Source organism: Colossoma macropomum, unplaced genomic scaffold (genome assembly GCF_904425465.1).
Source record: "Colossoma macropomum unplaced genomic scaffold, Colossoma_macropomum, whole genome shotgun sequence".
Classification (NCBI taxonomy): Eukaryota; Metazoa; Chordata; class Actinopteri; order Characiformes; family Serrasalmidae; genus Colossoma; species Colossoma macropomum.
Genome location: NW_023494786.1, coordinates 21470195 through 21496782, shown reverse-complemented (window position 1 = coordinate 21496782; position 26588 = coordinate 21470195). Strand labels below are relative to the sequence as shown.

Here is a 26588-nt window from a genome sequence, read left to right as displayed (position 1 = left end):
ACTTGAGCTGTAGTGTTTACTGGTGGACTGGTGGGGTGGTGTATGTTCTTCAACATGGACAGTTTTTTTTTTATATTAAGCCTGGTGTCTTAAGGTGTGTGTGTGTGTGTATATATATATATATATATATATATATATATATATATATATATATATGAGGTTAAATGAGAGTTAAAGTATATCTAATTATGGGCAGCTATTCAGCTGCCATTCAGGCTGTTTTCATCCCACTTATTTTTGATAGTTGATAGGTGTATATAAACATATAAGTGGGATGAAAACAGCCTGAGACGACCTGACTTTACCGTCGAACTGCAACATGTGCCACAGTAGCAGACAGCTGAGAAACGCTATTCAGATCGCAGTAAACAGCTGTTTCACGGGAAACTTGCTTCACGAGGAACACAGGGAACAAAATATGATGTCTCGTTACATATTCATGATCGGCGCGTCCTGATTGGCTTGCGTTCGTCTCTAGCTCAGGAACCAGCCAATGGCCAAGTTGACTTGTTTGTGAAGCGACCGGGTGCAAATATAAAAACAGGAATCTGAGATGTTCGGAAATATATTCGTACAAAGAAACCAAATAATAATGATAGGAGAAGATTAACCCTTTTTTTCTCCAACAAACGCTCTGCAGTGTCAGAAAAGAAGAAGTCTGAAGGGCGGTGATAAACAGGTAAGACTTTTGTTCATTATAGGGATGCTCTGCAGTAAGTTAGCCTGTTAAAGAGTCTGTGCGGCTCCTTATGCACGATGACATTACATATAACTGTTTATTTCTGTGTAGTACTTTGGCATTCGAGGTGAAAATTAACTGTAGATTGTGTTGTAGCAAATTGTAAACCTTGTATGCTCCGTTGAGCATCCCGGTGAACAGAGCTGTGAGCCTCGCCGCTTCAGTGGCAGCTTTGGGGAGGACACTGTTTATGTCAGATCCCCTATATGAACCCTGTGCTGCAACTTTGTTCGCTGGTACAGTTAACCTGGACACAGCTTAGAGGGATGCTGAAAACAAGCTGGAGAGATAGTGAGGATATCTTTAATGCTTGGATATGGCATTTGAACATGATCGTTCTTGGTACATTTGAACCATCAATACATTTGAACCATGAGAAATAAACCGTTTTAGACAAACGAGGCTGAAGTTGGCTTCCTATTCGCCAGCTTCTTGATCGAATTACCCGTTTCTGCTGCACCATTTAAGGTGGAACGGGAAAATTCGAGTAGGAAGCTGACTTCAGCTTCGTTTTAGTCAAACTCTTACAGCCTGGGCTCCCACAGCAGCTCACAGAAGCAGGGATAAACAGTCATATTAGATGAAAGTCCATCATGACAGCCTGTGCATCAGCGCACTTCGCTGAAGGCGCACCGTTAGTGCTTCCTGAACGCAGTATGTAAACGACGATAACATTGACACAAAGCAATGGCCGGGTGCTTATCTCAACCAGGAAGTACAGAGTGTGTGTTGCATCTCCGCGGCTGTAGGCTGCATATGGGGGAGATGAGTCTGTGAGAGAGCGGGGGGAGGGAGGAGGGGGTTTACAGGCGGAGGCGCTGCTCATTACTCTGGCCAGTTCAGACCAGTTTTAAGGCTGCTCGTTTCCCGCAGGATACCGCATAGTATTAGGTCCATCGCGACTTTTCGCGACTGTAATCACAGCTGATAAGAGTTTTCTCCCCTCTGTGGGAAGTGTAATCAAATACAATGTGAGCAATTTAGGCTAACATTCGGGAAAGTGTTGCAAACTGTAAACACACATATTTTGTTTGTTTGGGTTTTTTTTTCAAACAAAACAAAAAATGACATCAAAATCCAATCCTGTAAATGTTAATACGGTATTGTTTTTGTTCTCTCCTCGCGAAAAACAGCTAGTTTCGGCGCACAAAGGAAGCCGCTGTGGTCTCGCGCCGCACTGGTTCGAACCGGCTGGATCTTGGTTTCACGTGGAGTTGTTCTTGGTAGCCATTTACGGTCTAGCCAATGGTAGAGCAGCGTAAACAGAGTCGACCAATCAGTTCGTGCGTAGGCGGGGTAATGGGCGGCCCAGTGGGCGGAGCTGACGGGCAGCACGCGTTGGAGAGCTCAGCTGTTTTTTTGTTTATGAGCTGTTTTCGTAGAGAAGTGGAACAAAGAAGTAGGTTAAGTGACACAAAGCGCTCCAAACCACCGGGTTTCATGCGTAAAAATGAATTACGCATTCCCATGTGTTCTCACATACGGTTATACGACGTTTTAATAACAATAATAATGATACTAAAAAATTATAACAACTTTTTTGTCACTGGGGTGGAACCCTCAAGGGTACAGTCAGGGAACATATTGTACCATAATCCATTGAAATTATATTTTCTAAGTTATGGCTATTCCTTAACTAAGGCATTTTATTTTGTTGTTCTGTTTTAAAAAATTAGGTTATGAAAAGGTATAACGACGTACTTTTGACGTGGGAAAAACTCATTTAACCTTAAAACCACTGTTATACCTTTGAGGGTACATTTACATTGTTTGTACCTTGGTGAACTAAAAATGTACCTGCACAGCACCTTTATTTCTAATATGTATATGTATGTGTGTATATGTAAAATAGTAAAACAATGTAAACAAAAAATATATGCCAAAAAATAATAGTAAAGAGGTACAGGGCAAACAGAAGCATTAAAAATGTGAAGAATAGGGATATGAAAATAATTACTGAAAAAAAGTTTATAGTTGCATTTTAAAACTAGCAACAACATCTCAGAACTTGATGATTTTAATACCCAATTTGGACGATTTGGAGCATAATCCATCAGACATTCTGAAGTGTGTGAAGATGATAAACCAATAATAAATGATTTTGTAAGGCCTTAATCTCATATTGGGTTTTACAGGTTTAACCACCAAAGCTTTGAAGACTAGCCCTGTATTCGCCAGACGACTGTCACAGTTTCCAACATCATGGCTCCCTCGCTGGCCACAGCTTTTTCTCGCCGCTGGTGGATGGCAGTGACAGCAGTGATAGAAAACCTGCTTTTCTCTGCTGTGCTGCTGGGATGGGGCTCGCTGCTCATCATGCTCAAATCAGAGGGCTTCTACTCCTACCTCTGCAAAGAATCAGGTAAGAAAAGTCAAAAATGTGAGACATGAGGATACAACCACATGACTGATGCTAGTCACTGTGGTCCGTGAGCACACTTAATACAGGATTTATGTGGGAAGTGCTTCTTAATCAGGCTAAATGAGGATCTGACAGGAAGGAAACCCACCATAAACATTAAGCCTTGTGGGCAGCTTTACCTGAGTTGAACTGAGGAGGCTGTACAGCTGTGCTGAGTGTGCTCACTTATTAAGTGGTTTTTGTTTTCATCAGTCTATCCTGATTAATTCAGCTTTTTACAGTAAAATGTTTGGCAGACTAAATTCAATCGCAAATGTGTCTTGGAATGTACTTCCCCATAGATGCCCTGACAAAGATGTTGATTCACCTTAATAGCACAATCCCCCCCGCAGCTCCCACTCTTTTCAAACGGCTGCACCTTGTTATCTCCAAAGTTTAGCAGTTAGCATTGTTAGCAGTGATAATCACATCACTGATTAATCCCTGCTTGAGTGAATGCAATATAGTGTAATACTAGCACCACATAAAAAAAGCAATCTCATTAAGGAAAACACAAAAAACAGAGGTCCAGCGTGCGTCACAGGCATTGGCCACATACCCTGGACTTGAACTCAAGAGGCTTTGCTGTGTCCAACTGCTTTTAATTTGCTTCCTTTTTTGAGTTTTCATTAGTAGTTGCTGCACCTACAGGCAGGCGGTGGATCAGGGTGTTTAGCCTGAGCGAGGCCTCAGCATGTTGTTGTTTTCAGTCCCACAAAGTTAATCTGGAGAAAAAAACAACTTAGTAGAGATCAGACTGTTAAGCAGTGCAATGCTGAGTCAGAGAAAGTGCTCTCTGCAGCTACATATATTTGTCCCCATGTTTTTGATCGATAATGAAATACAAAGAGACACAAAAAGAGACAGAAAAGACTGGAGCAGTGTGCTGATGTAGAAGATAGCACCTGTAGATCAACAGAAAACTTGATGTTGACTCAGTCCTAAAGGAAAATGAGAACAAATGTTGATTTTTCTGGGAAAAATAAGACAAATTAATGTATTTGAAATGAATCTGTTTTAAACAAATAAAAATAATAAAATATGAAGTTTAAACCATTCAATTCACTACAAAATATTTTTAAATAAATATTCACATTTCATAAATCTAGATTACATTCGCAGTACATAAATTTGACTGTTGAAAAATATATTTTAAAATATTTAATTGTTTTAAAATTAAATTCCAAAGAAAATTAGAACAACAGTTGGGCTTTTAGGGAAAAAAAAATAAGAAAAATTAATGTGTTATAAATGAAACCGTTTTAATTTCAAATGTGAATGTTTTTAATTTTAAAATGTGAATTCACTATTAAATATTTTGAAACAAATATGCACATTTCATAAATTTAAATTACATTCTCAGTAAATAAGACTGACTTTATTGAAATCCACATCTATATTATCCTAATGGTAATAACTGAAAGTTTTTTTATCTCTTTATTTTTGTATCTGAACTCTCTCTGAGGCTTTCTTAAAGCTTCTGGTTGCATCAGGTTCTTGCTGCCCCTCACTGATAGCTGAGGTAGGCTCAGTGTTGTTCAAGCAGACACTTCTGGCAATGTTTTGTAAGCACAGGCAGAAGAAGCAGAATTACATGTGACCTCCCTGAAAGAAATGGATACACTCTATGACTCCATCAGCAGATATGTAGGCCACCTTTGATTTATTTGTTTTCACTCTTCTTAATATTCCTCTTTAGATGAACTGTCTCCATGTTCTGTAATTCATCTGAGGGACTGTTCCCTCTAAAGGAAGAAGCTTATGTAAAGCTGTTCCTCCAGTTCTCAGTAAAACAGGCACATGGTACACGACTGTGTTTATCATTAGTGAGGAACACAGAGTTCGAAATCATCACAAGGCATATAAACATTCCAGTATAATCCTTCTTACACACATTGTTTATGAAGACAAATTGACAATTTTTTCCTTAAATCTCCACATTTACTTTATTTTTTGCTGCACTGAAAAAAATGGTGCATTGAAATCACTTGATCCTAATGTGTACATCATTTCTAAATGAAAAAAATATAGTGTATCAACACATGTTGATATACTATTTTTTATTAATGTGGAAACTATGCACACATTTTACATTCACAAATGCAAAATGAAGGTTGCTAAATGCATCTTAGCTTGGAGGTGCAGTTCTAGGAAAAACATTTACTTGCTATAGGACAATGTATGGGAGTTCTTTAAATGTTAAAAAGGTTCTATTTGCTTGCATGTCTCATTTGCAAAAATGGTTCCTTAAAGAACCATTAACTGAAGGTTCTTCAGGGAACCAGAAAGTGGTTCTCCTTTGGCATTATCCCCAAGAACACTTTTGGCACCTAAGTCTAAGTTAACTAACTGACAAAACTGTCTTGATGTAATATATTTCATTCATGCAAAATTTAATCTAGTAAATTCAGTGCATCAGTTTTTTCTGTGTACTTTCCATTGTGCAGCTGTTCTAACTGTTTTTGCTTCTGATGTTTCATAATCCTCTGTGATTGATGAATTCCTCTGACGCTGGATTGTGGTTTCTCCATTCTGAGAGGTGGAGCTGTTTTTCTGTGTACTGCATTCTACTTACCCATGTGTTAGAATCTGGTCACATCCCAAAGTCATGTCAGAAGGCCTCTAAAACACTTCCACATGTCCTTGTGAGGAGACGCTACAGCAGTCTTTTAGCTGGCACATGTAGCACTCTGCCTCAATACCTGGCAACACGTGTCATTTGGCTCAATGTGACACGGTGGTGCCGAGCCAAATGAAGGCACGGCAGTCTACAATTGTCCCACTTATCTGCTGGGTGAGAGTTGGTGCTTCGTGAGCCTGTGTGAAGTTTGAAGCCACATATCAAACACATAATTTAATTCCATTATTCTACTACTTCACATACAAATATGAAACTTTAAATAGTCAGAAATAACAATAATTTAAATAGTTTCCAAAAGCTGTCTTTCAGAACACTCAAAAAGGGTTCTCTGGAGCAATGCTACAGAAGAACCACTTGTGGTGCCCAAAAGAAAGAGTGTTAAGAAAATTTTCAAAGTTTAAAAAACCTTCAATATATTGTAAAGGTTTCCAGTTTTTCTGAGAACTGTACATTGTCTTTGTATTCTTATGGAGAGTGACTTACAATTTAATCATGTTACAGAGGTAAGATTAGGAGTCTTGCCCTAGGACTCTTATTGGTATTGTGTTTGCCTAGGCAAGGAAGGAATTAAGCCCCAGTCTGGCACTTTAAGGTCAGCAGTGGTGGCCCCCACACATCAAAGCCAAGAAGCATTTAGGAACCTTTGTGGTTAAGAGTGTAGGACAAGAACCGTATACATTCCTGCTCCTTGTCAACCCAAGGCTGAAAGCTAGTTCAGTATGGTCAGTATGCAGTCTAAGTGACTGCGTCAGTGATTCTGGACACAGTGCGTCAAATGTCACATGACCAGAAGCTGGGCGTAAGTGTATCACAGATTTGTGATTAGCTCATCACTATCATCTTCCTCTGTCCCACATGTTTCCCTGACTGAATGCTTCCATCTTCCCTTATCAGCAGCTTAGTTTACTTCAACCAGCACATGACAATACAGTGACAGAATCTTCCTGTCAGTGTGCCAGCAAAGTGATTTCTGTGCATCAGCTGAAGTGTCTGCTCTGACTCAGCTGTCTCAGAGTTTCTGACAGGCAAAATCTACTGTGATTCCTCTGCTTGTTACATGTCCTGTGGTTTCTGTCCACAAGGGCAGACCCTTCTTTATATCCACATCAAAAATATGACCAGAACAAAGACTTGCACAGTGATATGTAGGTAAATAAACAGGAATAAAGCACTCTGGAAAGTAAAAGTGTCAAGGGCTCCTTAACAATATTGTACTGCAATTGGTTCCCGAAAGAGCCTTTTAATGAATGATTATTTAAGAAACCTTATTAAAGTTTGAAGAACCTCCACATAATGTAAAGTCTCTATACCAATGAAAGGTTTTTCATAGAAACATGTGTCCAAAAATAAGGGTGCCAAAAATAATTCTTTGGAAAAAAGAACAGAAGAACCAGAAGAACCACAGAAGAACCACATTTGAAACTATTCAGTGGATGGTTCCCAAAAAAGTGTGAAGAACTTACACAATGTAAAGGTTCTATCCCACTTCATGATTTTTCTAAAACATCCAAAATGTCCAAACCAAGAACCAAATTAGTAACCTACAGAAAGCCCAAAACAGTCATCTCATCAAGTGTAACCAATAACATTGAAAGTAACAGTGTCAGCGTCAAAGTGAAAAGTGTTTGGTATCGGTGTGTTAAGTGAAGCGGTTAAGGCCCTGCTTGGCTGTGGGTGCCCTCAAGCTACACAGACCATTTCCCTTTATTGACTCAGTGCAGCTCGGTGCTCCTTCACTACTCAGCAAAAGCCACAGAGGCCCAACTACTGTTTGTTTTCTAGTAACCGGATGATGGACCTGATCCATTTGCTCTAATCTTCGTGCAGCAGGTCAGTCCTGCTCCACAAGCATGACTCTTTGTCAGTAACACTCAAGAAAAATTCCTTCATTCCAAAAAACACAAAGACATTTTGTCCCTTACAGGCTCATAATCATAGCACTCGCCCACATACTGCATAAACAGGCCCCCCTCCTCAGCTCACACTTCACAACAGCTATTCCAGAATGCTTTTGCTAGTGGATTTGAGTGGATTCTGTGTTGCAAAGAAGGCAGATAAACAGCCTTCTGGAATAAATGATCAAGAAGGACTTGTTTCTGAGTCAAAACATGATTATCCATTGGTCAAAACAGCGCTGTGGGGGAGTAAAGTGAACAAAAATAGGGGGGTGTAAGTGAGCTGAGGTGGTTCTGAAGTGAACTACAATGTAAGGTGACTCTTTATTTTGGAGAGTCAGAGTTCAGCAGGGTTGAGGCAGACACCAGCTCTGCTATTCCTGCTACTTGTTTACTGTGTGAGGCTGTGAACTGTTTGTCTGACCTTTCTGCCTGTTTCCTGGCCATCCGCTTACGAGAGTCCTAGAGCACACATAGAGAGAGAGTGAGAGAGAGAGAGAGGTGGAAGGCCCACTTTTCCAAACACGTTTCCTCTTACACAGCCTAGATGGTTCTAACTCGGGTTCCTCTGAAGCATTTGCTGAGAATATAGCTGGAAGTTTTCCATGTGAGCTGCTAATAAGTGACATCTATATGGAAACGCTTACACACCCATAAGTGTAATATGAACCAGCGAGTTCATGCTATGCCTATAATACACCCAAGCTGTAGCTTCTTTTAAAAGATATTAGACACCATTAGGGTGTGGAATTTTAAACATTTGTATTTGGGCCTGTAATGTAAATATGAAATGTTTTGGGGATGAGGTTCAATTTAATAAATGATTATCATAGTACTTTTTATAACAGTCAAATATAATATTGGATATTGGATTTTACTGCCCATTAAAATTACATTAATTATTATGATTCTCAAACCACTTTTGTCACCTTCTCATGTGTCCCATGTATTCTGACCCCTAAGGTAACAGTACGGTGCAGAACATGTCAGAGACGGGCAATGGAACGACGGTGAGTCCAACAGCTAAGGAAGAGGAGGAGTTTCTGCAGATGAATGGCTGGCCCATCTGTAAAGAGCAGGACGAGATGCTAAATTTGGCCTTCACCATTGGTTCCTTCCTCCTCAGCGCCATCACCCTGCCTCTGGGAATCGTCATGGACAAATACGGCCCACGCAAACTCCGCCTACTGGGCAGGTGAGTAACAGCGTACTTGATTCTGGGTTCCAGGACTGCAATTCAAGACTCCTTATTAGAAGCCCCACAAATTATTAATAATTGTTTTATACATGATTAGATAACTGCTTTGCACATAGGATAATAAAGAACCTGACTTGAAATGTAACATCTCTTTTAATGTGAAATCTCTGTTGCAGTGCCTGCTTCGCTATCTCCTGTATCCTGATTGCCTATGGAGCCAAAGATCCTAGAAGTACGCACAGGAACCTTACTTTTTCACAATACCATGAACTCAGTCTGTTATAGTTTCATCTAAGACCATGTTTTTCTGACTTCTGCAGATCTCTCTGTCTTGATCTTCTTCGCCCTGGCGTTAAATGGCTTTGGGGGAATGTGCATGACCTTCACATCCCTCACAGTAAGTGCAGGTCTTTGTCTTAGACTCACTTTTACTGGTTTGGGCCTGTGGATGTCCAGCTTAGTCAGCTGTACACAGGCCAAACTGCAGTTTCACATGGCAGCCATGTGCCTCTCTGTTTGCACACTGCAGCAGCACTGGGCTTCAACCAGGAGCCAGAAAAAGACACTGCATCATGATGTATTAATGTTTGGATGGGTAGAGCACTCTACAGTTGTGCTCCTTAGCAATGTGACAAACATCAGTCTATTTACTGTTCACACAGTTCTGTGGTCTGAGAATGACATGCACAGAGTATAAGCAGCCTAATTATTCACTTATTTATCTTCTTAAGACTTATTATTCTATAAGGGCTCTGAATTATTAGGTAACTGCTATGAAACTATCACCTGATATAAGATTTAACTGTGAAATATTTATCTCACAAATAATCAGACAAAGCAAGATCGGATTTATTGCCTTCTTTAGCTTGTGTTGTAGACAACCAGTCAAACTCACTCCATTCAATTCTATAGTGATACACTGTAGCAACAACTGTCACTTCACACATTGGACACATTGGTACTCACATGGTGTGAAAGAACAGGTTAGCTAAATTTAATTAACAGGTGTCCGTGAACTGAGTGCCAGTAGTGTGCCCAGTTACGTATGTTCTGGTACATACTAGTGTTGCACTATATGAACAACATATCATGTTAAAATTCTACTGCCTAGCAATGCATAAAAAAGTACTACTAACATATCTATACTCCCCCAAAGTGTGTCCGTTTGTAGCACCTGTTGCTAGGTTGGACAAGCATTATAGAATGCTGGCAAAATCCTATTCAACCCAATTTATTTTGGTTGAAGTTTCAGGTCAATTAAACTATTAACCACTGATGACTCACATAAAGACCAGCCTGCATTATTTCAAACAAAACAATTTACATTTATTGTATCGAAATACGCACAGAAACCCAACAAGTACCATCTGGGATGGGTCAGGAGTTATGGTTCATGCTTTAAAAAAGGGAGCTGTTTAAAGGTTCTTTAGTAAGGCAAAGGTTATATATAGAACCACAACAACTCAACCATTTAAATGCGTAAATGGCTCTTTGCCTGGTAAAATGGTGACTTATGAAGTGACTTATTTGCATAACGCAGGCCAATTTTGCGATAATGAATAACAAACAATATGTTTGGTTGTACATAAACACACAAACACACACAGCAGGGTTCATATCAAACATGAGAGCCTTAGGCCACAACCAGTTTTTCTGCCTATATTGTTGTTTTTGCTCTCTTTGCTCTGTCTCTTCAACAAGCCTCAGCTTGTGCCACCATGTCTGTTTGTGTGCTCTGTCTGCACGTGAGGAAATGTGTATAACTGGAAGGAGAAAGATAGTGAGAAATGGAAAACTGTGTTTGCATGTGTGTGAAATTTGCGTAAGGGCACTTCACATAAAGGTATTGTTTGTTATTTCAGCTGTTCCAGCTGCTGTGCTCTAGTGAACTCTCCCCAGCTGTTTGAATAACTATGTGTTTAACACAGCTGATCAGAGGTTTGAGGTTAGAACTACTAAAGGAACTTCTTTGTCCCACTTTGTTGAAATTTGTCACATGTAGGTTTCATTTTTGTGCTTAGTTTGTATGTTTTGTAAGTGCTTTTATTTCCAAGTTGAACTGGAAAACCTGGACTTTCCGTAATGAGTAGTTACAGTTAATGATGATTTATTTGATGAGTAAGCAGTTTTGATTGCTCATGTTGAGAAACTGGTTCTGACTCAAAGCTGTGCAAAATAATTTAAAGCACATGCTTTAAAGGACCCATATTATAATAAAAAAAATTTAAATTTCCTTGTTTTGTTGAAATTAATGAATTTTTCAGTCAGGATTTTTGAAGTAAAGCAAAATACAGGGCAGCCAATCAGAAGAGAGCTCAGTTACATATGTTAGCACAGTAACAAAAACAGCTTGTTTCATTCTAAGGCAGAAAGACAGGTTGAAAAATGGTCACATACACATTAACTCTGACTTGTTTGATATAGAAACCCACAAAAAATGCATAAGTGGAAAAATCAATATAAGGAAAATGTAGGTTATGGGCCCTTGAAGTGCTGATGGTTACATGCAGCAGAAAAAAAGTGCTAAATATAATGAAGTGAAAAGTAGAAATATGTTAAGAAAAATGAAAACAGAAATTAAAAATGACACTGATGCTGTAACATATAGCCAGTTAAATGGAGCATCTAATATTGTCAAAAAAAACTACATTCTGTTTTTGTTGTCCTTTTACTCGTCCATCTGTCCTTTTTTTCCTCACCCCTTTTCTTGTCTCTTGCTCTCTTTATTAGCTGGCTGCCTGCCCCTTTCTCTCTAGCATTTCTCTCTCTCTTTCCTTCTCTCTCTATCTCCCTCTGCACACTGAGCACTATATGTGAGCCAATAACTGCAGTAAACAAGTGAGAATAGCAAGCAGTAAAGGATGGTGTTGGGGAGGGGGGGTGAGAGATGAGAGAGATTCCTTGCACAGATCACCTCACACCCTGGGCTTGTTCTCAGGACTCTGACTCAGCGGTCTTTCTCTAATAGCCGGACAGTCCCTTCCCCTCCCTCCCCCCCCCCAGCTTCACTTCCTCTTTGAGCATTCTGACCTCAGTTGCCTCATCTCTCCCTCTGCTATGTTCATTAGCCTAACACTATTCGTGCACACTGCAGAAGAATATCTTGGCTAGAGAAAGCATCTTAATTGTAGACAATAAATCTTAGATTTCTTGTCATGAGTTAGTTGTAAGAGTGTTATGAGATTATTCAACCTATTTCTACACATATTTTTCTTATTTGAAGTGAAATAACCTGACTATAGTGGAAATAATCTTTGCCTTTAAGTCTTACTTCCTCAAATGATAAAAATCATCCACCAGTACTCCCAGATAATTTCTCTTGAGAAAATTATTTGAAATAAGTAAAATGCCTAGACATAGGTTGAACAATCTTATAGTAGACATATTTCTCACATTAAGATGTTTTCACTTGCCCAGATTGTAGTGCTGCCGCGCCTCGAAACAATTTGTAACTGTTTTTGGTCTTGTTGGATCATGTGAAGATTTTAGCAAAACAGGTTTTGCTATGTTTAGTGAGAAAGCAAGAGAGAGAGACAGAGAGCAAGAGTGTTAAGGGGGCAGATGGAGTTAGACATTGGATGAGTAATAATAGCTCCAGATAGAAAAAGACACAGACACAGCCAGTACACCCTGTAAACAAGACAGGTTGTTTTCATAGAGATGTTCCTATCATGCCTGTTGTGGTCTGACTGGCAGTGATCTGAAGGTCATGCTGATTTGCTCTGTCATACTGGGGCCATGGTGCCAGACAGCTGCACATTGCTGTTTTTCTGACAAACTTTGCTTTGTCTGCTGAATCTCCTTGCTGAAGACAAAGTGGGCACTGCCCTATCAGAAGAACTGCGACAGGAGACTGTCATTAAAGGACACTGTTAACGTCATTGTGTTTTACCTCATTTCATGATCTGACTCAGGGCTGCCAGGCCAGGACCAGGCCAGTTTCTACCAGTTCGCTACGGGTTTGTGTTTGGTTAATGGCTGCATACTCATTTCACTGTCCTTTTCGTTTCCCTTTTTTGTCTTTCTAGGCCTGCAGCTAGTGTCTGAGTTTTAGCCACTCTGTTCTTTCTACAGCTTTGTGTCTATGACTCATTCTGTTCTTCAATGCAAAGTACTGCCTGTTCAAGTGGCAGGCTGAGAGGAATTGGCAGTTCTGTACTCTGCTGTACAGAATGGAGAGGGTGACCAAGCATTGAATTGAATTAATACAGAACCCATTTTCAGTTCTTCTTCATTAGTTGTAAGATTCATTGATTTTCTTTTTTTCTACCACCTGCACATTAGATCATTTTTGACAGAGCCATTTTATGCCCTGCGTTTATAAGTTTTTTGGTTATATTTCCCTTTAGAACATTTTGTATTTTCCTCCCCTGGAAATGACCATATATTATCTATTATTATATCTTGTGCCTTCACTGTAAATGGACATTGATCACAAACAAAAGCTTTCAGGGTGGGTCAGGTCCAAAATTAGCTCTGGTGTCCCTGAGTGCAAACACGTGTTTCCAGTGAACACAAATAAAGTCCAGCTCAAACAATACCACGTTTAATCTGGGCTCCCATTTAAATGAACCCCTTTGCATTTGGGAGATGCACAGGCCACAGTACTTCTTCTCATTCTGTTCACTGATCACTTAGACCCCAGCTCTCCTGTTCAATCTTTTTGTTCAAATAACTCTTAAAACTACAGTTGAACACTTTAGTATGTCTTTAACTATGCCAAAAAAGACAACAGCCACTTATGTTCATTATCCAGAAGCCTCGGTCAGTGACTCATCAACAGTCAAGTGAACAGGTAATGACAATTCCATGGCTCAGTTGTTCTTAACTATAAGTGACATGAGTGAATCAGCTTTGCTGCACAGTAAGACCACACATCTGTATGCTCTATATCTCATCATGCTAAGGTATATTCAACACTAATCATCTTTGTCATTAAAAACCTTGCATCTTAGAAACTGTAACTTTATTGACAGAGGAAAACATTTTCTGAACTTAAAGATTTTATAATTATTTTTTATTATTTAGTAGGCATCACAATTATTACATAATCGTCTGATAATCGTCGCAATTATTTAAGCTCACTGCTGTTATTTTCCAAGTTGTTAGCTTTTACAACAAACAGAATGTGTATTGGGTTCTTGTTCTTGGTTTGAGGCAAATACATGTAAATAGAAAGCAGGAAACACATTCCTTCAGCTGTACAACAAAGGGGGGCTCTCACCTTTAGAGGGCAGCGGTGAATAATGTTTGTTTAATTGACCATAAGTTGTATCTGTCCATTAATGATAAGTGTCAGCCGGTCTGGCCACTTAAGGTTTGTACTTTAGTAAATGGATACAATGAACAAAAAAGGCAATTAAATTGTTAATCGCTATTATTTATATGGCAATTAATCATGAGCTAAACTTTCATTTTGGTGACAGGCGTATTTATAAATAATTTTGAACCATTTCTTTTTGTCCAGTGGTCTTGAAATGCTTAAGGGCATTTTCAGATGGTGTAAAAATTAAAAAAAACTGCAAAAATGTAGTTTGGTGGTGTACAGCGGCCATATACAACACTGATTGTTTTTACCTTCAAGATATTAAGTCATGCTGTTTGTCCCAGTTTGACGATAATATTAAAGGATGTTGTGTTTTAAGACCATAAAGGACACAGTGTGTGTAACAGATAAGAAATGTAGGTGAAGGTTTGTCACAGTGCTGTCTCTTTGTCTGCCACCTCACGTGACAGTGCGTGCCCTCTGAATAAGGAATAAGGAAAATGGTGGTGGTGTTGAAACAAAGTCGTTTTATTCCACATGTTCCGTATGAGTGTACTGGTGTGCTGTGTTTTGAACTTGTTCTATCCTGTTTACTGCTCACTCAGCTTTCTGCAGCCTTGCATAAGAACAGCGATCGCTCTCATTCCTGCCACCCTGCCAAGTCCTTCATGTGGGCCTGTGTTGTGCTGCCAGACTGGAGTCCACTCTGCAGCCCACTGGCCAAAAGCAGGCCCTTTAGCCTCCAAGGCCATTTTTCTGCATTGGGCCACTGTGTGTGATTGTTATTATTAGTGTCATCTGGGATGTTTTGGCTCTCCGTAGAGCCAATGACCTTTCCTCTAATTGGAGGCAGTGAATGACGTCTGGGTTGGGCTCCAGGCGGGAGTCTTCGTTCCTGCCTGCGGGGTGTGCGTGTGTGAGGGAGGAGGAGAGGGGGGGACGGGGAGGGATGCCAGAAGAACGTGTAGGACGGAAAGGTTCTTGGAAAACCTGAACTGAACTGTGAACAATAGGCATGCAAAAGTACCACAAAGTGTTTGTCCATATGATACATTGATTCATGGAAGTCATAAAAGTCTTAAAGCACTCTGAAAAAAATGTTTTGAATTAACTTGATGCAAATCAATTGCAGTCTTGATGGGATATGCTGAATGTACATTCTTGGATGTGTGGTTCTAGGAAAAAACATGGAATACAACTTGTGGAAGAACCTCTTTAAACTTTAAAAAGACTCACACATCATATTTACTAAACATGGTTCTTTAAAGATCCATCTGTTCAAAGGATCCTAAGGGAAGCAAAAGTGGTTCTTCTGTGCCGTCAAGGCTCTATGACACCTTAGTTTTTAAGAATGTAAGTAAACTGGCTGTAAATAATATGTGTTTGATTCATGTGGAAATGATGTACACATTTGGATCAAACAAATACACATAGAAAATGCCAAACACCTTTTGTAGCACTCTTTCGTTACATATTCTGCTTCTTTTCATCTTTCCACATAGTTTTCATGCCTTCTTTACCTCTAGCTGCAGGCCTTTTGATAGTTGTTTATCTTAAGCCCACACTTTGGAACAGGCAGTTCTCTCTAGTGCTTTCCCTGTTGAAGAGAAATATTATTATACAAGCCCTTCTAACCTCCCCCTCACTCTCTCTCTCTGTGCTAAAAATATTTTCATCATGCAGTCACATCTGAAAGAGAAGCCCCCCCCACCCATATATCACTCTCCTTTTTTGTCACGCTGATGCAATATTTACTTCCATGGCTAATAAGCTTGTGATGTTGTAACATGTTTTTGTTTTTTGCTTGTTGTTAAAGTTAAAAAAAGTTTAAAGTTTAGATTTTTTTGTGTGTGGTAATGAGGACAGTATGTCCCTATAGAAAGACAGATAGAGAGACAGTCAGACAAACAAACATCTTTATTAATCCCAGAGGGAACTTGTGTTGTTACACAAGCATAACACTGAATGAAATTAATATAAATAAATAAAAAATACAAATGTAGAAATGTCCTATACACTATCTAATGGCAGATGCATAGTAAAGCCTGCTTGCTGCACCATGGCTGAATGAGTCTGAAGCTAAAGGTGCTCCAATGCTTGACTTGAATGTTATGGAAGAAGTCTGAGACATTGTCCACAATGCACAGCAGTTTTGCCAGCATGCTCCCTTCTACCACCAGCTATAATTATATCAGTTTCCTGGTCACTAGATGCTCTCTGTAATTGTTTTTCAGCTTCCCAACATGTTTGGAGATCTTCGCTCCACTTTCATTGCATTCATGATCGGATCCTATGCATCTTCGGCTGTCACCTTCCCTGGCATTAAGGTAAAGATCATCTACAGTAATGTCATTGTTCAAGTAAAGCTTCAGATAATCCGTCAGAAAGCATTGACCCCTGAAACCCTGGGCATGTTATCCAGTTGTTAATCCTAAACTTCCAGAAACTACAATGAATTATTCAGCAACTACTGTAAAACTACTACGTATGTGTGTAGTTATTAGGGAGAAGTACTGATGTGTAAGGCTACATATGGATGCTTAAGGTTTTAAGGTTAATGTCTATTGTTCTTGCAGGTGATCTATGACCTGGGTGTAGCCTTCATCACCATCCTGCTGGTTTGGGCTGGTTGTGCTGGCCTTGTCTTCATCAACTGCTTCTTCAACTGGCCTCTGGAGCCTTTCCCTGGACCCGAGGACATGGACTACACGTATGTGACTGCCGGCAGTCCAGTACAGTCTAGTTTTAATATGTTTTCATCATCAATCTTCTCCATGACAACTCAGCCTGTTTCATCCACCAATCTGTTAAACACACAGAAGGACTCTTTTGTCATTATAGGCTGTAAATTGCAAAGACATAACATTGATTTTTGGATGTGACCATTTATCAAGCTCAAGTCTACTTCACTAAGCTCTTGTCAGTTCTACAGTCTTTAATGTCACTGTCTGTCTGTGTTGTTTCCTTCAGTGTAAAGATCAAGTTCAGCTGGCTGGGCTTTGATCACAAGATCACTGGAAAGCAGTTCTATAGGCAGGTGACTACTGTGGGCCGCAGACTAAGTGTAGGGAACTCCATGAAGAACCAGCCCAAAATGTTGGCCACTCAGGAAGGCAACAAACTCTGCTTGTCCACTGTTGATTTAGAGGTGCAGTGCAAGGCTGCAGAAGAGTGTAAGTATCATGTCTGTTCATATGTCTCCTGAATATCTCCTTAACTTGAGGGGTTAGTTGCTAAGTCCTAACCCTGACCATAAACTGACTTGTGACACAACTGTAGGACCACACAGTGTCATAATCTTTGGGCCTGCAATCTAATTGATTAGATTTTACAGCTGTAAACAATTTCAATCTGTCTTGACCTCATGACTTGGAAATACCTTCACAACTGCCAGTCAACCTTCATGCTACTTATGCAATCCTACAAAGAGGCAGTTTTGTTCAAGCTCACATTAGTCCAGACAGACAAGAGAGAGACAGGAACTTTGCCAGCAAGCTGCCTCAAGCCAAGTGATTTACAAAGGCTTTCTCTTCTTTGCTTAGGCCTAGCATCCTGATCCAGAGCGTAGTGAGGAATACGCAAGAAAACAGACAGGGATAATGAATGGCTTTGGTGAATGGAATTCCTTTTGGTAGGCAGCGTCAGATGTAAAGCCAGTGTCTCAGGTCCAGTGTGATGAGGTTACTGAGACCAGTCTCAAGCTGTAGATGCAAAAGAATTGTGTGCACTTTGCCTGCACTAACCTAGATCTGTACCATACAATTAGGCCAAACAGCTCTCAAATGCACACCCTCACAGCCCCACTGCCCCTGTTTAAGGGTCTTTAACCCGCAGTGGGGATCCAATGTTGGGCCCTTTCATGCCAAACGGACCATGCAATTGATTCGGACCGTGTTCCTAGAAGCACTGCAGTAGTTGCATATGTGTCGGAGGCCAGAGCTGGCAGGAGATGGGGGATAAGGGCAGACAGCAGTGGGCCAAGCTAGAAGAGAGAGCCTGATTTGCTTTAGCCACTCAGCAGGAGCCAGTCTATGGACTGTGGGAGGTTTTGGAAAGGAGGGCATGATGCTGATCTATTCATACTGCTAATACCCTCAAACCCCCATGATTCCACTCCTCTTGTCAGTTACAGTAGGCCTTAGCGTCAAGACAGCTCTATGTGTGTGTGAACTGGCAGGCAGGCAGCCAGGCATGTGTGTGCTAAAAGGGTTTTGGGAGGTAGATTCCTCAACTACTAGGCAATAAGCACTGGCCACATATGTGGTCACTGTCATAAAGGCCTTTTTAGCACCAGACACCATGGGTTTATAGCCCCAAGACTGGCTGATTATTAACTGGCCAAAAACTTCCAGCCTTTAATGGACATTGGGGGTGTGTAGCTGTTGCCTTGCCAGCAGAGCACCTGTAGAATTATCTTCCATTTAGAGGCCCTTGTAATTAAAAAAGCATTCCTGACCATCTCTCAACACACACAAGATGACCAAGCTGCAGTAGTTTTCCAGTTACGGCAGTTGATTCCTGAACCTGAAATAATGTAGGCCTATTCAGGAACAGCCAAATAGGGTGTTTAAACCTTTAATGTCTTGACCAAAAATCTGCTACTTCTACTGTTTTATTCTACTCTTCTACATTTATAGTGTGATTCTCAGTGCTGACTTACTGGTACTTGCTTTTACTTACAAAGCTGATGTTTATTTTATCACAAACTATTATTCTGAACAAACGTGTCAATTAAAATATACTTCACGGTTTAGTTGCCTTTAGCTTCACTCTGATGAAACAAATCAATAATAAGCACTTAACTATTTGAATTCTGTTTTGAAAGCATTTGTATCTGTTGCAGTGCATTCAACAATAACGTCATGGTGCTTCTTTTAAATAGTGATGGGAAACAGCAGCATACAGAAAGTTCTATTCTGGAGGCAGATTTTAATGAGTTAAAGAGATAAAGCCGTTAACAGAGATTCTGAAGGTGTCGCCAATGGGGTTGGCAGATAGATACCGAAATATTGCTACTTCTGATCTTGACGATTCTTTTTAGAATCAATTCTCTCATGGCAATATTGAAGTATTTTCTTTAAGCAGTAAACTGAGTATACATCAGTAATATTAAAGAAATGGCAATGTATTATTATTATTATTATTATTATTATTATTATGCAAATAAATGTGTAGGACAGAAAACACATTTCCTTCCATGCCCTACCTCTGCTTCTTATACTCTCATACACAGGCAGCCACATGGGATGTAGTGAATGCTCTATAATGAGAGAGTTATTTCCTAAACAGTTAGTTTATGGGGCAGTTTAACACTAATGCAAAGGCTTCTTAATGTACATAATTTTTATTTGTTTTCACGGTAGATATAATGAAGAATTTCCCTTTTTATGTGCACAAGAATGCTTTTACAATGATCAGTATCTGTGTATCAGTATCTAATTAGTGGTATGTTTGTTAAGATAAGGTAAATGGACCATTTTCAAAGAGCAATAGCACTTGCTTCATGGTGATTTATTTTCGTCTTTCTTATCTCCTTCCCTCACTCTCTCTACAGCCCAGTCATTCATGCGCAGTATCTTCAGCCCCATCTTCATGCTCAGCCTCATCACCATGTGTGTCACCCAGCTACGGCTGATCTTCTACATGGGAGCCATGAACAGCATCCTGGAGTCCTTTACTGATGGAGACCTCACTACAGGTGTGTATTTATTACTTAAGAATGTTTTGAAGCTAAGCGCTAATGAGTGCACACAGGTCAGTTGTGCTGTCTGTTCTGTCAGTTATGTTTGACTGCTTGTCTGTTTTCTCTGGAACGTCAAACTCTTTCCTGTGGCACATAGCTGATCTTTCACTTATTCTGAAGCATTGTTGATGCTGGAGGAGGTATTTCTACTCTGCTTACTCTTTCTGGCACATTTTGCTAACTCTTCTCGCTCTATGTCCTGTGCTCTCTCTGCCTGCTCTCATGCTTCTTGATGCCTTCTCAGTGGAGAAGATGGAACAGGGTAAGACTGCAGGCCAAATTAGATGTGCATTCTTCATTCTCTGTCCTGTGCCTCCTCCTCCCTTTGACATTGATTCACCTTGTCATGTCAAAGCACTAACGGATCCCTGTCTGACTTAGAGATGGTGCCTTTGCATCACATTCATAACTCACCCATCAAATTAATCCATCCGTCCACCTATGTGTATGTCAGAGTGGTTTTAATAAAGCTGTAATATCCTTTAGCTTACTCTCACTCTCGTCTCTCACTGTTTCTGTGGCTCAGTGGACACATACACCTCTATCTTTGGAGTGCTGCAGCTGCTGTGTCTCTTGACCGCTCCAGTAATCGGTTACATCATGGACTGGAGACTAAAAGAGTGTGAGGACGATAACGAGAAACAAGTCAAGTGAGTGGCACAAAGACATTTCCAACATCAGGCCGTGGCTATTTCACCCATGAATGTTTAAAAATTAAGGTTCCTAAATGGTTCTTGGCTTGAACATATGGTTGTAGGAAAAACCTTTCATTAGTATGGAACCTTTATATTATGTGGAGTGTTTTAAAAAGTTCTTCACATTTGCAAAAATAGTTTATTTTATTGAACCAGAAGAGGCTCTTCTATGAATTCTCTCCAAAGAACTCTTTGAGAGCGTATGGCACATATCGAGATGTGAAACCATGTAGAGTCCAGTTAACCATAGTCTGTTTTCTCTTTCTTTTCACAGGGATCCCACACAGCCAAAGAAGCGCGACAGGAAGATCCAGAAGATCAGCAACGCCACCCGGGCCTTCATCTTCACCAACCTGCTGCTGGTGGGCTTTGGGGTCACTTGTCTGGTGCCCAACCTACCTCTCCAGGTAAAGGAATGACAGAATATATACTCTATGTGTCATGTAGACTCCAGAATGTGCTAAAAACCCAAAGGGGAGGAAGAGGTGCAAAGCAAAGCAACTCACGTTACTGCAGCTGTTGCAGTGGGACTTGTGTAGTGAGACGGTGACCCCTTGTGGATAATACTGTTACTGCAATTCCGTGTCAAGACATGTCCATGCTTCTTAATCATTATTTATTCATCACAGAGAGTATTTTAGGAAACAGGGAACACGCAAGGCACCTGGGGGAGTTATTGTGTAATTTTGTATTCTGAAGACATTACTCTTGCTCTCTCTGCAGATTTTGTCCTTCGTGTTGCACACCATTGTGAGAGGTTTCATCCATTCTGCTGTGGGTGGCTTGTATGCTGCCGTGTGAGTACCAGCTTTGTTTTAGGCATTCATTTGTTTGTGTGGTTGTTTGAATGTTGTTTATAATTGTTTGTTTGCTCTGTTCTGAAGGTACCCTTCCTCTCAGTTTGGCAGTCTGACAGGAATGCAGTCTCTGATCAGTGCTCTCTTTGCTCTGCTGCAGCAGCCTCTCTTCATGGCCATGATGGGCCCATTAGAGGGAGACCCTCTCTGGGTGAGGATTTATCAACATAAAGTCACATGCAAAAGTGTGGGCTCCCCTGGTCAAATGATATTTTTTGTTAATTGTTTTTTCTAAGTGAAGATACAGCCACACATTTTAATGCACTAACTAAAAAAACTACAGTTTTTTTCCTAAATTTAACACATTGGGGAAAAAAACACAAAATGTAGCCTGTGCAACAGATATGGCACATAATAAATTTGTTTTTTTTCCCAATATGTTGAACTCAGCAAATTAATAGAAGCTGTGCCTAGCATTTGCAGAAAAAAATACAATATTTAACTTATTTTCACTTAAAAAATTAACAAAACATGTTATTTGACCTGTGGTGTTTTTCAACAGGAAACTGAAGTAGTTTGTGTTTGATTGTTCTCTGTGAACAGGTTAATGTGGGTTTGCTGGTTGTCAGCATGCTGGGCTTCTGCCTGCCCTGCTACCTGCTCTGCTACGGCAAGCAGCTGCGCCGGCAGAAACAGGAGCGTGAGGATGATCCCAAAATCTATGTCCAGATCAACAACAGCACCAACTCAGAGGCCTTCGTTTGAGCATGCACAAGACAGCAGGAGCCATAGAGACAGAGAGAGAGAAAGCCAGGGTGAAGGAGGGAGGAAAGGAGAGAAAAATGAAAGTTACAAACAGTCTTATTCCACCCTCTTCTTCTTCCCTTCATCTTTCTGCAACCTGTGTTCAGCCACACTTACACGCAAATAGACAAACACGTGCACAGCCAAAGCAGCAAAGACACTTTAAACTGTAATTTAAAGTCACAGTGCCACACTGACGTGTTTACACACTAACTACTTGAGTGGGCTGGATGAACACTCTAAAACACACAAAGACACACAACTCTCCTCCCTTACTCACTCACAGATTATCTATGAGCTCATCCGTAAAGCAGAAACGGGCCACACACGTCCATCCAGGTCAACACCTCAGGAACGAGGGAAAAAAGAGCAAGAGGAAACTCTGCTCCACACAAAAACACTGTCCTGCCCTCGCAACTTGATTTTTCTGAATTTTATTCCTGATCTTCTTGCTAAGGAGATGCAAGAAACAGAAGTGTTTTACACAGCTGAAAGCCCCGTCCATTCTGAGAACACTCAATAGAACTCAACAGAAGAGAAACTGACTGTCACAAGTGTTTTCAGTCACGTTTTGTTTGCCAGTAGCTATGACAGACACCTGCTTCATCTCTGGTCACTCTGACCCCTGTTTACAGTCAAACTAGATGCTATCTCCTACTCTAAGATGCAGTCTTTATAAATGGCTCTGATCCAGCAGCATGCATAGCATGGGCATGAGACTGCAGCCTTTTCTGAATGGAACTAGATCTGAGGCAAGCTGCATGCACATAGATGAAACCATGTCAAATTAAATCTTTAGATTTTTAATCTTTAGAATCTATTCAGTATAAAAACCTTATCAATCGTTTTTTAAGGTAATCCTAAGTTCTGTAGGCTTTACTTGGGTTTGGCATGTATCAACAGATATCAGAAATTTCAGGAAAAAGTACAAAAACCAAAGTGCTGTTTCTCTGAATATAATCCATGCAAAATGGACTGCAATAGTTTTTTTTCCCTCAAAGTATATCATATGGGTGTCTGAGTCCATTCAGAATGTTGCAGTAGTCATATTAACTATAATATAGTGCTTCTCATACTGGTCCTTAGGGCTCCTAGACGGTCCATATTTTTGTTCTTTCTCTGTTTTGGGAGCTGAAATGCAAAAATGTGAACCGTCTGGGGAGCCCTAAGAACCAGTTTGAGAACCACTCCTATAAAGTAAAGCCTTTATGAGTTGTTGATTTGGTCAGTTGACAGCAAACAACCAGTAAGGGGCAGTGTTCAGAGTCTAAAAATTCACTGACTCACATCAGTGACTCACATACAGTGTAATTAACTGAACTTCACCAGCAATAATGTGCCACACCATAATTGCACATTTATTAGATTGTAGGTAATGTACTGATCATTGTGTTTCCAAATGACTTGCTCAGTAGTAGCCTACTACTGGCTAGGTTTTACACCTTAGCACGACATTAGATGTGCATATGAGTGTTCTTTTCATATATTTTCTTTGTGAAAAGTTTAGCTAGTAATAATTCTTGTCAAATGTATTTACCTGCAGTATGACTCTGTTCAAGTTTTATTTCCACAATATGTGTACATGTGTCTGTGTGTGTATGTGTGTGTGTGTTTATGGAGAGACAGCATGTTGATAAAGGGATGTGAGTAGGATGATCTGCAATCGTTGTGACAAAAGTTGAGGATTTAGCATGGCTAACAATAACAGTGCTTATGTTACTTTTTGTGGAGCATCCGTACATCTGTACTGTATTCCTATGCTGATACACAGCTAAACAAGACCAACACACTAGGTCTTTCAACCAAGCAGTAGCCATGTGTGTGCTCAAGGGTGTTGGCCTACCACAGTGTTTACCTAAATGGTGCTCTTGAAAAAACTAATTACACTTTCTGTAATTGTCAAGTGTTAGTTTAGGGTATCTTGTGACAGCAGTCACACTGTGTGACAAAAAGAAAAAAAAAAAAAGTAAAAACTTGAATTTACTTTGACCGTCAAAAAGGGAGACAGAGATGCTTCAGAGATGCTCTTCTCTGGTCCCACATTCTTGTAGCTCATCATATGGCTGTATTAGTACAGTGTAATGGTTCGGTGTCAGCTTTATCAGTGTTCAAATCCTAAATTCAGATGATTTACCTCAGCACTTCCATGTGCCCCTGTGAAAAAAAACAGTGTACAGCTGATTTGAGATGGTTTTGAGTGAAAATGTCATTGAATTTGCATGATCCATTACTGAAATGACTGTCCTGTGAACTCACTCTTAAAAGTAAGGGTGCCATATAGGGCTCCTTGAGTCATGCCACAGAAGAACAACCTAAAAAACTTTCAGTAGATGGTTCTTTAGAGAGGCATTTTGCAAATGAGATGTGAAGAGAAGTTTGAAGGACTTTTACATAATAGGGAAAACCTTTAAATTGTTCTAAAAACTATACACTGTGTGAAGGTTCTTTAAACCAAAAGTGGTTCTTCTGTGGCATTGCTGAAAGAATCCACTGTGGCACCTTTATTTGTAAGAGTGACTCTTTATTACTATTTCTTATCCTCTGATAGACCCATCTGTAAATATATCACACAGAGACATCTCCACTATTGTAGGCCTTAGTGAATGAATGATGTAATGAATTAATGGCACTAGTGCACCTTAAGTTTTTATCAGGTTGCTGAAAGATTCGGCAAAAAAATGTGCCCTTACTGTACGTATAAACGGACAACAGCTTGCACGTTCAACGTGATTGTAGAATATATGGACCTATTAACCTTGAATACTTTTTTATGTGTTGCCCCTAAATGTGTCTATCTTAGAGATCTATATAACTTTCCCCAACTGGAGATGTCTCATTGTGATCTTCAACAGAATCACGTTCCTTTATTCTTTCTTTCCAATCTTTCCCTTATTCACGTAAACAACAGAGCTGTGCAGAAAAACAGGTTAATCTATCTCACACCCTTTATTTGTCTGTCTCTCCTAGCAAGAATATGGAGACTAGTTGTGTATAGAGTACCGATGGACGGCTTTTACTGACTTGAACATGCCTAGATACTGCAGGTGGAATTGCTCATTGATGCAGTACTGTACTAAAGCACGATGAATGTGGGAGTACAACCTTCATGCCCCCAGACTGGGAGAAGCAGCACTTTTTCACTGCCATACCTTAAATGTTAATCCTTTTTCTCATAATACAATCATGTAGCTTTTCCACATCATATTGCCCCAGTCCATTTGTTTGACAGAGTGACTGATTGTTGATAGCAGTGCAAATGTGTGAGGACGATTGTGGGATGTTGAAGTGTAGAAAGAGATATCAGCTGAAACATCAATGTTATTTTTTATCCTGACTTGTATTTTATAGTTCATTTAAATATATCCTGTTTTGTTAATTGTTTCCTCTTTCCTAGGTCTTTTTTTCTGTTCTGTGCATTGAAATGTTTCGTCTCAATACTGTGTATGGCATTTTGGTTACTTTTATCACTATTTAGCAATTGTTATTCAATTTTTTTGATTATTGTTCCAACAAAATAAAAAATCAAATATGAAAAATAAATATAAACCCAAAATAGTTTGTATAAAAATAATTGTCTGTGTCACTCTTGTCAGTCTGTCATGCTTGCCTGCAAGTTCTTAGTTATTTTCTTTTATTTGCGTCTTGGATTAACCATAGAGAGTCAACAAAAAACACTCGTTTGACCTCTTACTCCAAAGACACATTGTAGCATGGCTTGAGCTCGAGGATCAGTTAACTAATGAGACCTATAAATACTATATATTCTGTGCTATGTACATCATATGCAGACCTTTATTTAAATGATTCAAGACAGAAATACAGTAGTTTTCCCAGGTATATAATAATAAACTTTCCTTTTTGAAGTTTGTTGTAGTGTGTAAACACTGATAAAGTTTCAAAATGTACATACATGGAAATTAACCTGCAAATTAAAACAACTTGCTTTGAATACAGTGGTTTTGTGATGCCACAACAACAAGCACATTTACATAAATCTACCTATTACAGCATTTCAGCTCTGCATATTCATGTTGAAGTTACACAGCATGTTGCAGCTTTCTTAATGAAGTATGACACAGGTTAGCCAATTGGAACAGAGATCATTTGCATACATCAAACACAGTAAGGAAAACAACCTGTTCAATTCTAAAAAGATGTCCAAAATGATAATGTAAAAATTAATATAGTGCATAAAACTACACAAATTTCATAAGTGGACCTCTTGGGGTTTGGAGATGGGGGCAAAAAAAAGTAGGATAAGAGCACTTCAAATGTTCTGTAACAACCAGATCTTAAGCTGATGAAGAATTTCTGTTATGCACGCTTATGTAGATCTCCTTAATAAACAATGTTCATTAAAGTAATAACTTTAACTACAAAACTACTTTTGCTTTTGATAATTAAGTACA

The 26588-nt window shown here is 39.7% G+C and overlaps 1 protein-coding gene across 2 annotated transcripts; it reads left to right on the top strand.

Moving 5' to 3' along the window:
* The first annotated feature begins 522 nt into the window (after window positions 1-522).
* On the top strand, window positions 523-25750 carry slc43a2a (solute carrier family 43 member 2a). 2 transcript variants are annotated; one of them, XM_036563765.1, is made up of 15 exons: window positions 523-679; window positions 2875-3101; window positions 8640-8871; window positions 9051-9106; window positions 9195-9271; window positions 16375-16467; window positions 16717-16850; window positions 17111-17313; window positions 19695-19838; window positions 20128-20145; window positions 20410-20533; window positions 20853-20985; window positions 21302-21375; window positions 21463-21586; window positions 21979-25750. In XM_036563765.1, the coding sequence occupies exons 2-15, from the start codon at window positions 2942-2944 to the stop codon at window positions 22138-22140; spliced, it is 1734 nt and encodes a 577-aa protein (XP_036419658.1). In that variant the 5' UTR covers window positions 523-679; window positions 2875-2941; the 3' UTR covers window positions 22141-25750. The 2 variants fall into 2 exon arrangements, with proteins under 2 accessions (XP_036419658.1, XP_036419667.1); XM_036563774.1 differs by lacking the exon at window positions 20128-20145 and having other exon boundaries at window positions 524-679.
* Window positions 25751-26588: the final 838 nt, after the last annotated feature.